The sequence below is a fragment of the Lissotriton helveticus genome, chromosome 4_1 (assembly GCF_964261635.1).
Source record: "Lissotriton helveticus chromosome 4_1, aLisHel1.1, whole genome shotgun sequence".
NCBI classification, from domain to species: domain Eukaryota; kingdom Metazoa; phylum Chordata; class Amphibia; order Caudata; family Salamandridae; genus Lissotriton; species Lissotriton helveticus.
The window spans coordinates 818,432,632-818,445,680 of record NC_136063.1 but is presented as its reverse complement, the minus strand read 5'-3'; the positions used below and the strand labels follow the sequence as shown (position 1 = coordinate 818,445,680).

Sequence of the window (13,049 nt, the reverse complement as noted above, 5' to 3'; positions counted from 1 at the left end):
GCAGTTTCAATGCTCTTAGCAATACGGATAGACTCTTCAAGGGTAGGATTCCCTAAAGACAATATTTTTTTCTAATGGTTCTGTCTGTGCAATGGCTTATGAATTGGTCACGTACCAATTGCTCACTGAAATTTTGATCCAAACTCTCCTGAGTGGACGCAATGAAGGAAAGATTTTCCACCTCACTTGGCTGAGAGGTCGTCTTAAACTCCTCCTCAGGGGCTGTGAATTCCGAGAGAACGTTGAGAGAATCCACCTCGCGGGGTGAATTGGAGCCGTGGCCCGCGCCTCAGGTAAAGAAGATCAAAAAAAGCATACCCCAACAAGGAATGGTGTCCCGCCTCTGCATGTGCTTCTCTTCCGCCCCTTTTATGAAAAGCTTCAGTCTTGTCCGCCTCCTGTTCCGCCCCAACCAGGCAGAGCCAAGAAAGGCATTCAGGAAGGAGCGGTTGTAGCTGGGAACTTACGCACTGCGGAACTCCTCCTCTTCCTCCACACCACAGATCCTTTAAGCATTCCAGGTTTTCGTACTGGTGTCGCCGTGTGTCGGGTGTGGGTGGCGAAGAACTGCTTCCTACCTCTCGTCTGAATTCCGTATTAGCGGACCACATCGTGTTGCATTGTAGGTACCGCATGTACCTTATACATCAAGTACATTCACCTTGTACTTCCGAATGAGGGTAAGCAGCTGTACGTGGATTCTATGTTTTATCAGCTTGTCGTCCAGCTCGTCACCATGAACCATGTAGTGAAGACAGGATACGTATGATGAGGTAAACAGTCTTTATTCCGTTTGTACGCTGAAAAACCACAGACAGCCCTCAGCCATGTGTCCAAGCACATCGCTAACGCACCCAACTGTCCCCAAACAACCGTCACCTCACAAAGCTAGGCGCGAGCCCGTGGGCAGGGCGAGTAATCACATAATAGAATGTCCACGCACAGACAGCACGCGAGGACAGCATACTGCAAATTTCTTACACAGTGAGGCCACAAGAACTAACCTGTTGAGAAATTTTTACATATTTGATCATTGCGGTGCAGTACTACAAACTTTACATTCCCAGCCACGAAGGTATGTAGAAATTGTTTTGTATGTGTAAAGATTCTATGGAAAGGAGTAGTTTTCGTTTTTTTGCCTTTAGAATGCACCACGAACCTAACAAAATTAATTATTGATGCTTGATAAAAATATTCATAACTCATTGTTTTATGTTTCATCTAAATCATTCAGGGAGCACTTGACATGCATGTACCGTATGCAGAAATACACCATTCGCAAAAGTCAGTTCTCCTGTATAGCTCCATTCAATATTGTTGTTGTGTTGCTAGTTAAGTTAATCTTGGGGGCTCAAAAAGGCATTTAGGACTCTTAATTAAAACAAAATCCTAACTCACGGACTCATCATTGTAAGCGGAATTCTGGGATGATAAAGTGAATTTACAACTTCGGAAATCAACCAGTATGGTACATTTTCCATCGAAAGGTGGTTAGGATTAGGAATTGAAAGTGGTAGATTTTCTATGCAGACTGCATGCAAAACTTACAAACCCTTGCCTGAGTGACATTTTACATGACCAATCCTATTCTGGTCACATTTGTAAAGTTACTTCCCAAAAATGTTTGATCAGCTATAACAATGGTGGGAAAGGAAAAGTAATAACTTCAAATTTAATGGTGTTGTGTAAAAGAAGGGGTTTCTCCAAAGGCAAAGAAATTAGTAACTATGCTATAGTACAAACCATTCATCATTAGTCAGGAGACCGTATATGTAGTGGACAAGGAGCCTGGTTAAGTATGGAAGAGGAGAAGCAACTGTTGTAGATTTCCAGGAGTACTGGAAATTTAGTGAATCTCCTAAAATGTTGACATCTACGCAACCTATTGAAGACAAACTACGTACTACATTTTGAATTTTTATTTAAAATGACTATATAAATCATGACCTATATTCCTAGCATGTAACGCAACGTATATAGCTCACACTTTTCTTATCTAATACTTGTCTGAATCACAGTATGATGAGGAAAACAGCCTGAACATAGTTTGAATTTAACTTATACCTCAGGATTAAACAATGTTGTCGTGCCTACAAATACTGATTGAAAAAGTTCAATCTTTATTTTATTTTTTATCCCGCTCCACTAACTTACTAAAGATCAGTGCACTGATTTCGGAAGGATCGAAAACATTGATAGAAGAAGGACTTAAGAAGGGTTTCCTTGACCCACTTCCTGAATCAGAGAAGCATCAGCCAAGCGATCCTGCTGGTCAGGTTGGGAGCTGCAGGTTAACAGAACTGTGCGAAATGGCAAAACAACTAACTTCGGAGAACGAATGTCATGGACGCCTCATACTAGCACCAAATGAGGAAGCACTCTCGAAGGCAGAGCTGGACCTGCTTTCACACATGATGGAAAATAGTACGGACTGCGCCAGGATCATACGACTGATGGGACAGAAATATCTACTGCCACCAAAATGCAGTTTCCTATTATCTGATATTTCCTGCATGCAGCCGCTTCTAGATTGTAAGTATTATTGTGGCAATGTCCAGAAATTTGTCCACACATCATAACGTTATGATCAATGTTGGATACTCATAAGGTGTATATATGTTTTGGTATTTTGGAAGCACAAACCTAGATGGCTAGCGTAAGACCTGGTTAAAGGGGTGAGAAGTCAGCCTATCTGTGGTAGTGTTCCATGAAGTTTTCAGTTGGTTCCTGAATTGGAAGACTAGCTGATCCTTAAGGCACAGAATGAGAAGGCTTGTTTCCTCCTTCTTGTAGAGGTTAGTCTCTAATCTATTGATTTCCTCGTGTGGCATTGACCATTGTTAGGTATGTAAACAGGTATAGAGCCCCTTGTAAGTGAAGCAGCTGATGTTGAAGATGATCCGTGCTTGCAGGAGGAGTGAGTGTAGATCGTTTAATGCAAAGGTTTTGTGGTCGGATTTCTTCAGCCCTTTGAGACATTCTTCTACATGAAGAATGCCTTTCAGAGAACAAGAGTGGTCTCTGTGATGCTGTTGAGCGCGACATTGCCTCCATCTAGGTGGGAGAGGACCAGGGCCCAAAGAGTTATTCTGATGTCTTCTCCTGGGAAATATGTTTCACTGTTTTCAGGAGAGTTGGAACCAGGTTGTTTTGGGATCTTGGAAATGTGTTCTTTGAGTGAGAGGTTTGAGTTGATGGTGCATCCGAGGGATTCGGCCTGTTCTGTCAGTTGGGCATGAAGTTGTTAGATTTAAGTCGGAGAGCAATGACAGAATCAGAAAATGTTTGATATTGTTGGCATTTAGTCGTCATGGGGTTTAGCATCACACAATGGCGGCATTTGAACTTTGAAAGCAGTGCGGCTTAAATACTTCCTCAAATTTTCCAGAGTAAGCCTGGCTTTCCATGAAAAGGTTTGGGCGTGAGAGGGTGTTTCCACAAGAAATGTTTGAAAAAAACCCAGAGTCAAATGGTGCAATTTATATATAACACAATTTTCCATGAATTGACAAAAATCCATAATTCTTCAAGGGGCACTATGGAAATATTCCAAAGTACTACCCGCCTCAGGCTGATTGAGTTTCAACCTCTTAAGAAAACTGTTGTTAAAATGGTGAAGTACATTTATGTCCAAATAAAGAAAAACAATCGAAATAACAATAGAATTTGCCAACCTGATCAAAAATGTCACCTCCTCTTCCTACCATGAAAGTAGTCACTTTTTGATCAAGGATTTGGGACCCAACCCCCTCCCAAATGTACTATACCCAAAGGGCAAATTTTGTGACTCCATAACAATTATTAAATGTTTTGAATATTTGACTACTGGCATACAAACCGTTAGCTGTATTTTCTCATTTGGAGCAAAGGTTTTTATTTAAACTCTGCACACTTTCCCTTATATTAAAAGGCATGTGAAATTGAATTATGATCCTCCCGTAAGTAGTGAAGGCTATTTATTATGCCAATTTTAAATCCCAAACGATCCTCAAGTAGAGAAAAATATCTCTGATTTTAATATAGAAATATACCTTCCTTTTGGCCCTTACTGTTTGCTACAAGTGTGAACTAATGTATAGTCATATTCTACTCATTTTGAAATACGGGCACTGAAATTTGGAATCTGTTTTAGCAAATAACTCACCTAGGCTAAATTTGTGGGATATGGCACAGATAAAAAGAAATTATTATTCGCAAGCATTGGCAAAGGCAATAGGTCTCGTCATTAGAAGGGAAGTGTTGACCTGCTGGATTTACCAGTCTTGATAGCATTGGCTTTCCTCATTTTTTTTTTATTATCACTTTAAAGTTCAACATGGCCATCAGCCAGTAGTACATTACTAAAGACTTGCATTCAAGCACTACGATGCCAAACCAGTGATAGATTCACATGTCATTACCACTAATTGACAATGTGTCTCACGGCACTGCACAAGACTGCAAATAGCCCAACTAACAATGGCTTTGGTCAGCGAATGAGAGGGTGTCATGGTCTGTGTATAGGAGAGTGGTATATGATCAAACATTAAGAGACGGATCGTCCAGGCACTAAGTTCATTGTCCCCCCCCCCACTTGCCTTTGCAACTGTGCTCTGACATATATACACTATACTGAGTATAAACTCAGGAAGACACTGTCCTAGTAGGGGTGTTCAGTGGCTGCATGCTTTTAGGAGATTTATGAAACGTCCACTGCAATCATATTTTAAACTAAGGTATGTGATGTGCTCACACTCCCTTTTTTGGGACGAGATGCGTCATTTGATTACACTACCCCTTTCATGATCATATGTATGATGTGCTCAGTTAACTGTGATGCTTAGCCCTGCAGATTGATATTTACAAGGTAAGTGCACTGCATATTTCAAACAGATGTAGGTATGCTCACACTGCATATTGCAGAACATATACACACACAAAGCTCCAAAATATGCAGTGGGGGTACACCATATATACCTTGAAATGTGCAACATGAGAAAATGACATATCATCCTGATATATTCAAGCTGTAGACATATTAGTCTACAACATACAGGGTTGAAACATCCCTCATAGCTCGCATACCTTCTAAACCATGCAGTATAGGGGCATCACCCATATTCAAAAGCACTGGTTGGTGAAACAGATGTTTGCTCAAGTTTGACATGCCGAGTCATGTGTTTTGATGTTCTCATTGCAGTGATGCACACAATGCAGGAAATGAGGTGAATCCAGCAAATTACGGATCCAGTGTCTAATATTTAGCTGAATCCGGAGTTCCCTCCGTAAAACACGCTGACCTTTTCGTTGTGAAATTCGCTGGTCCTGGGTCAAATTCAGCAGCACCCACCTTCTTGCTTTGGCTGAAGAAGCATCCTACAAGGGGTGAAAAGAGGTTCTTATTTTCACTAGGGCTGGGCGTAGTTTGCGAAGTAGCGCTACGGGAAACTACACGTGCACTTCGCACTACACGAGCTACGCGTAGCACTACGCGAACTGCGTCGTACCCTGTTCGCACTGTGCAAGATGCAGTTTTCAATGATTTCACAGTGCGGACAAGCATCCGGCACTGTGCAGTCATTGAAAGCGGCATCTTGCATAGTGCGAGCTGTAGATTTCTGCCGCTCGAGTAGATTTTTACTCGAGCTGCAGCTTTCTCAACGCGGACTGGTAGTTTCTTAACACGAGTGGTCGCGAGCATACGCGACCACTCGCAATGAGAAACCTGACCTCCCGCGTTGAGAATCTCGCCGAGAAGTTTATTTTCCACGCTCGCGATTGTCAACTTGATATTGCTGATCGCAAACGAGGAAAAAGTCTCGCCGAGATGTCATTTTGCTTGCTTGCGGTCGCCAACTTGACGTTGAGGACCACGAGCAGGCAAAAAAATGACCGCTGGACTACGCCAGTGCTTAATTTGTAAAATATGAGGTGCAGGTGCTCAAATGTTTGTCGGAGGCCACACCTACTTTTCTCTGGCTCCACCCATTTCCTCCACTGGCTCCACCCACTTAGTCTATCCACTCCACCCACATCCTCAACTGGCACTGCTAAAAGTCAGATGTAATACCCAATCTGAATTTCAGGATAGGAGGTTCCCCTGCCATATGAAAATTTTGAAAAAGATTAAATCAAAAAGTGCATTTAAAGCACATTTTTGGAATAAATTAGCTAAATTCACTAGCGCATTGAAAAGGAACAAATGCAGTGCTCTATGTGCCGATTTGGAGAAATTACAATATTTGGGTATCATAAGGAGGACAGGTACCTCTCCAGGCAGATGCAGTAACAGGCCATGTTGCCAATGTGTTGTGAAAAGTGGAAGAGCTACTTTAGTCAGCTGGTACATTTTTTTCACTAATGTGCTGCCTCCATAGCAGGTGTGAGGTCACGGCTGCCTGGAGAGAGGGGCAGTGCTTTATCTGTGCACTGACCAAGTCTGCATCTGGCGCAGCCACTTAAAGAGGCCAGGCTTGTTTACTGGAATATTGGGCTGCATTTTAAGTCCCAGTGGTGCTAAGTTCATCAGATGCTGATGCTCTTATATCACTCCTTTCTGGTCTGATGCTCTTGCCAAGTAGAAAACCTGCTCTCAGTTTCACTGGCTATGCTGCAGCCCCACAATACCTATTTGAGCCACAATTGTGCATTTTCAGGTTCAACAGATGCTAAATGACTGTTTGCCGAGGTAACCCCTGTCAGTGCTAGTGCTCTTACCCTTTAGTCCAATTATAGTTTGTGTTTGGCTACTGTTTACTGACACAGATGACGGGAATGTCACGATGCAATCTGCATGGAACTTTCTCTTTGCCTGAATGTTAGAACACCTTCCGTTTTAACCAGCTCAAAACAAGCTCCCAACAACCGAGCAACAGTATATTAAGCAGCAAGTATTGTTTGAATTATAAAAAGTGCAAGTCATGAACTTAGAATTAAATACGTGATCAGCAATATAAACACACGGGGTGTGAAACGGTCATGTATACATGTGTGCTGTTTCAAAACGGAATTCTGTTCCTATCCAATTTATGAATTTGAAGGTAATTAAAAAACTTTTATCTGGAATATTACAGCAATACATGGTTTAAGTTTGCTCGAGTTAGATAACTTGTCGGTAATGTAGAAAGCCACTCGACTGTTCCTTAATATACTTTGAGAGCCGCAGTGGGAAAAGGTTTCCTTGCAGATCACTCATCACAGCAGACCTTTGATGGATCCCCTAGAAATGTACTCTACAATGTGCAAACACTGCTTGACTGACTTTTTTTGTTTTCAGTGCGTCGGGGATCCCAGCCAGCATTCCTTCCCCATGATAGCTAAATCATGTGACAAAATTAAATGAAAGGCAAACTGCACAGCACCTTTTGCGCCACATTTCATAGTTTACGATGCAATGCAATTCACATACTTTTAGGTCATTGTGGTGGGCCCCAAGCGCCACAGAGGTTGCAGAGGTCTCCATCGCGCCCCTATAACCCAGATCACACTGCAATCAAGCAGCACACTGTAGCACAAAAAAACAGAAGACTGACATAATCAGCACAACAAGTGTGACACACTACACCACGTTCAGAATCTTGTTTCCATAAGAAGGTAGTCATTTGATAAAAGATGTGCGCACCAAAAGCAGCCTCAGTAATCATTCAGTACAACAACTAGTGCCAGAAAATAATGTTTGTGCACTGGGCCGGCGCAGGAAAATCTTAATTTAAACAGACTCTGGTGCAGTGCCCCACCAAGAGGCTCGTTCGGGGGCCCAAGCTTCGCCACAGGTTGGGGGCAGATGTATGACAGCCTCACGTCCTTTCTGTTAGACAACAAGAATGTCTCGATGTCCCGCCTGCCAGAATACAGGACTGTGTTTTGTATTTTGTATCGAGTAATACGAGTGTATCACTGTCCCTTCTGCCAGATACCAAGGCTGTCTAGTCTTCTCTCATATAGTCAGGGCCTCTCTGTGTGTCACATTTCAGCATGTCCCTATCTCTTCTGTCGCATAGTAAACCCTGCAGCGTGGACAATGCGTCACAAGGAAATATACCTTTTGGCTGCTGTTTGAATTATAAAACAGGGCAATGATGAGGGTTCAGTGGTCGGGCCTGGTGCTCAAATGAAAACTATGCACTTCCTTTCCTGTCCTGCCCACAATCCTCTGTCGAACTCCAGGGTGCTCACACTATCCGCCCTTCCTGCTGAACAGATGGTCTCGCACACTGTCCTATCAGGCAGAGAGATGAGCTGAACTACCCCACTGTCCTACATTCACACATGACACATTACAGCTCTGTCTCTTACAATGGCAATGTCTCACGTCATTTCTCTCAAGCACCAGGGCTGCCATAGTGTGTTTTCTGTCATAGATTTAAGTTATCTCGGAGTTTTCTCTTTCTTGCAAAAAGTATAATTGTGCTTAATTCGCAGCAGCGGTTTCTAATTTGACGTCGGTTATACCATAGGGAGGGACATCTCGTTGTCATCTCTTTCAGATCTCTGGGACAGCCGTGGTAGCAACAGAGCCCCCCCCCCCCCTTCTCTCTCTCGCTCGACAGGAGTTGGCTGCTGAGGTGTCAGTGTGTTTGATGAGGAGGAAAGGACTAGGAGGGCGGAGGTGGGTTGTGGGTCGAGGCCAGCCGATACAGGATACATCCCCACAAGAAGGCAGGCTAGATGCCGTGGGGGCTTGCCGAGCAAAGTAATGCAGGAGTCCCGGCTCTACCTCTGCTTTCTATCGCCTTTCACGACATTTGTGTGATGGTGGGGGGTTACGTTAAGGGGGTTCTCGACTCCTGCCCTGCCATGTAACATGACTGGGTTGGGAGGGGTGAAGGAGTATCACAATTTAATGTAAATGTTATTATGAGTGACATTTCAACTAGTATGAGTGACACTTTCTCATGAGCTAAATGAAGTAACGAGAATAAGGGAAATATATAAATATTACAACTTAAAACCATTTGCGGACCGAGAAACTCTACAAGTGAATGCAGACACAGGGTAGAGGGGCACAGGGAACTCACACCAAAACGTAGGGACCCATAAATGAAACATAAAGGTATATGTGGGTGAACTGGCACTGCCCATTATAAACGTGGGGCAGAAAGACGGAAACTGAAACTTGGAGAGATCGAAAACGTGGTTAATAGCTTAAAAATGAATGGATTGTGATCGTGTGTAAAGTAACTTGTCCTCAGTGACACTTACCCCATCAATGTATTGTTGATGTCACTGCCCTCCTAATCGCACCGCTGCAGTTGCACTCGTGGTGGCAGCTGAGCTCTCCGCAAACGCCAACCACACTGGTACTTGCCAGGGCTGGGCTGTGACAGTCAGTAACTCCTCGCTGATTGTCAGCGAGCACTGATTGTTGGTGAAGGAGGCATGAAGGACGGGCCCAGCCGAGACGTGCAGCGGTAGCGCTGCCCGCCTAGGAGGAGAGGACTCGAGTGCCTTACACAGATCAGACTGCATTCACATTTTCGCTGGCTGCACTCTGCAATGGCAGAGCAGCCAGGGTGAAGCCAGGCATCCTTAGCGCTGTTGGGGCCTGTGTGGAGGCTAAGCAAGCTATTGCCCAGAGTTGCAGCGTGGGGCTCGTGATTAGAATAGGCACCGAGGCGAGAATGAACAGGTCCAAGGAAATTGAGCCCGAGACCCCGCCGAATCCGTGATTCTTTAAATTGGTGTTGTAGATGTTGAGAATGATGTTGACTTTCGGTGGGGGCTAGAAGTTTTTAGATAGGTTGATTAGTTCTTGGTCTTCAGTTCTTCTAGATGGATGTTGTTAAAGCAGCAGAAGGTCATTTTCTCCTTTTGTGCTGCCTTCATGTAGGAGAGTCAAAAACAAAGTTATGAATGGAATGCTTGAATTCATCTCAGGCACTGGCAATCACTTGGGGCTGCATCCGAAAGACAAGGGTCCTTTGGACACTGTCACTGGAACCAAGCTACACCTGGCGGATTTGCCTTTTTCAGGGCGAAACCGGTCTTGGGTTGCTTGTGTTCCAGATCAATGAGGACCTGGCCTCACAGTTCAGGCTAGACTGTTCCCATTGGAGAACGGTCTAGAGTGATTTGCATTACGGCTGCGTCCAAACAGAGACAGCATTGTGTGCAAAATTATGATGTACTGGGATGCGACCAGAGTAATAATCAGTAGCTGAGATTAATGCGAGCATTCCGTCCATCACTTTTTGTAAGCCTCGTGTATGGGAGTGGCATGTGTGGTGGTGAGGGGCCAGCAAGATGATCAGTTTAGGAGTCTGGGGGGCTGGCACTGGATGTTAAAGGATGCAGAGAAGGTGTGGTCCCATGTGTAAATGTAAATGTACAGGAATTTATATAGCGCAAATCACCAAGCGGTTTCTAAGCGCTTGCTTAGGGAACCCGTCCTGGTATTCCCCTGTGAGATAACCCCGGCAGGGTATCCGCAAGGTGAAAGCCAGGCATCCCGCCGCGAGGGGCCGTTGTGGAGATTAAGCAAGCTATTTCCCAGAGTCGCAGAGTGTGAACCCGTGAATCGAGTAGGCACCAGAACGAGAATTGTCGAGTCCCTGGACATTTTAGGACTCAAGACCCCGCTGAGCCGGGAATTGAACCCTGGTCCCGGGCTGACCTCTGCTTCCAGGTCTGCCTCCTCTAACCAGTGAGCCACACTTCTCCATGTGTTAACTTTGGAGTTGGTGATTTGGTGTTTTAATTGTAGGGTGTTGAGTAGTTAGGGCTTCCTTCATGGTTTTGGCACTGGAGTCGCTGGGCAAATTGAAATCTCCATGGAAGGTGGGGTGGGAGTGTTGATTGGAGAGCGAGGTGATAAGTTCTGATATTTTTTTATGAAGTCCTTATGGCTTGTGGGTGGTCTGTAGATGAGAGGAAAGGAGGCTGCTTTGCAGGCAGTGAGAGGAAAGCGGTAGGCGAAGAGCTCAAAAGATTGAGGGGTGGTCATGTTGGAGAAAGTACAAGGTATTGTCGACTTGTGTATGACTACGAGTCTCCCTCCAGTTTTGCAGGTGCATTCCTTATATTGTATGCTCTACCCAAAGGGGAGAAGGATATTAAGAAATGTGCATGGAGGAGTCTGTGGTATTGGTTTCTGTAATGAAAAGAGCATGTAGGTTGTGGTGGGTGATGATTTTGACGATGTTGGGGGCATAACTTGTTTCAGATTGTGCATTGAGGAGCATGATTTGAAGATGGTGTGATGTGGGGCGTATGTGTATTCAAGTGAGTGGTATGTGGATGAGGTTGTTTGTGATAGATGTGTGAGTATGGTGAATAGGTCTATGTGGTCTTGATGTGAGAGGGGGAATGGTGTGTGTAGGGATAAAAATATATAATTATGGATGGCTTACTGTGCCAACATGGATTCTATCCCTAGGTATTCTGGTCTGAGCAGTTTAAAACAGGAGATGCCCTTGTCTTAGCCGCCCTCAGCCTGTGACGCAGATCGAAGGGCGTACGGTGGTGGAGTTTGGAGTAAAGCAATAAAGTCATTTCCTATTGATATGGATTTTGGGAGATTCGGAAATATCATCTTGTTCAGAAGGATGATGGGGAATGAGTCTGCTTTCCTGGTTTCTTGTTTCAAAGATTTTAGTTGGAGGGAAACCAGTGTTATTTCCTGTGCCATATGCATACAGATCGGTGCTGGAAAATGCAGTGATAACACTTCATGTCGAGATTAATGTTAGGAAATCATGAGATGCCTTCTTATTAAGCTAGATGTTGGGAAATGAGCGTGCATTCTATTGACGATGACTTCAATTGTTTTTCCATTTGCTATTTCCCGTCTGTGATATTTTCTGCACAGTCAGGCTATCGCTTTTGCTTAATGTGTATATATATATATATTGTTTGAACCTGAATACGTAGCAGTAGCTTGGAAATGACATACACCTCTACCCATGTTTCTTTTATAGATGGCAAAAAGTATGACGTCATTGTTATTGATCCACCATGGGAGAACAAATCAGTGAAACGGAGCAACAGGTATCTATTAAAATAGTTTTAATTTTATTGTGATCCTCATTCCCTGGGCTAAAACAGCTAAAGTTAAAAAATAAAAATTAAAAAAATTAACAGAGAAAACACGAAAGTTGGAAAACTAATTTCAGATGAGTGAGAATATTTTTAAGTGCACACTAATGGAACCAACCGCCTTGATTTTCTGTTAATCACAGGCATATTCCAGCACACTCCTCTCCATTGTGAATACATATTAGACTAGTGAATTGAGTCTCTCCCCAGAGTACCTCATACATGTTAATTTGGCAATAAGATATTGATGCACTTGATTTTATGTTGTAACACAAAAACCACATGACCCACTAATCAATAAAGCATTGATTAGATAAAACCTAAGGAAAGGCCACATTCAATTACAGTGTATTTGTGTTCCTCTCTTAGGAGAGCTCAATTAATCCTTGCCCAGAGACCTAAACCAGGGGCAAAACAGCAGAAGTACTGTTTTTTATTTTTTCTAATCTAACAAATATACTGTAACCCAACAGAAAAATATAAATTGTTTGGTGGATAAGACTTTTTTTTAATTAAGGTTCTTAATAATTTGTCAAACGGTGCCAAAGTTACTAGCAACCAAAAAATCCATTAACTATGGAAACGTGGTTCTAACTTTAACTTTTGGACTTGCATTTCGATTCGAGTGATGTAGCCAAGTGGCCAAACTGTATGTCAGCCATCAAACCTGGATGAAAAAGAAGAGTAACAAAGTCTTGCCTTTAAGCGACAAATTCTTAAGATCCCCTTCCTTTGGGTTGGCTGACTACTATGGGTCAACCATTTTCAAGGACAGTTCGAAACCAGGCAGTGATCTTTGATCAAATGGTCTGCTTTGAATTCAAGTTTCAGAGCATCATCTAGATGGCACGTTATCATTTTTATATGATATGTATGGCTTTCTTCAAATGCTCATTGTAGGAAAGTGGAATCTGACTATATGGTTACTCCCACTTTTTTCCTGGTGTTTTGCTGGTTTTCGACTTAGTTGGCCTGGGACCCTGCTATTCAGGGCCCCAGACTATCTGCTTTCTCTATAAAATGGACACCATGTACTT

General features: G+C 43.4%; 1 protein-coding gene across 1 annotated transcript in view; it reads left to right on the top strand.

Annotated features, from left to right (window-relative positions):
* METTL4 (methyltransferase 4, N6-adenosine) overlaps positions 1-13,049 on the top strand; it is a 345,433-nt gene that overhangs the window by 212,650 nt on the left and 119,734 nt on the right. The window contains exons 3-4 of the mRNA XM_078685692.1: positions 2,160-2,532; positions 11,895-11,964. Of these exons, the coding sequence (XP_078541818.1) occupies positions 2,160-2,532; positions 11,895-11,964 (443 nt within the window). The remainder of the gene's footprint in view (positions 1-2,159; positions 2,533-11,894; positions 11,965-13,049) is intronic.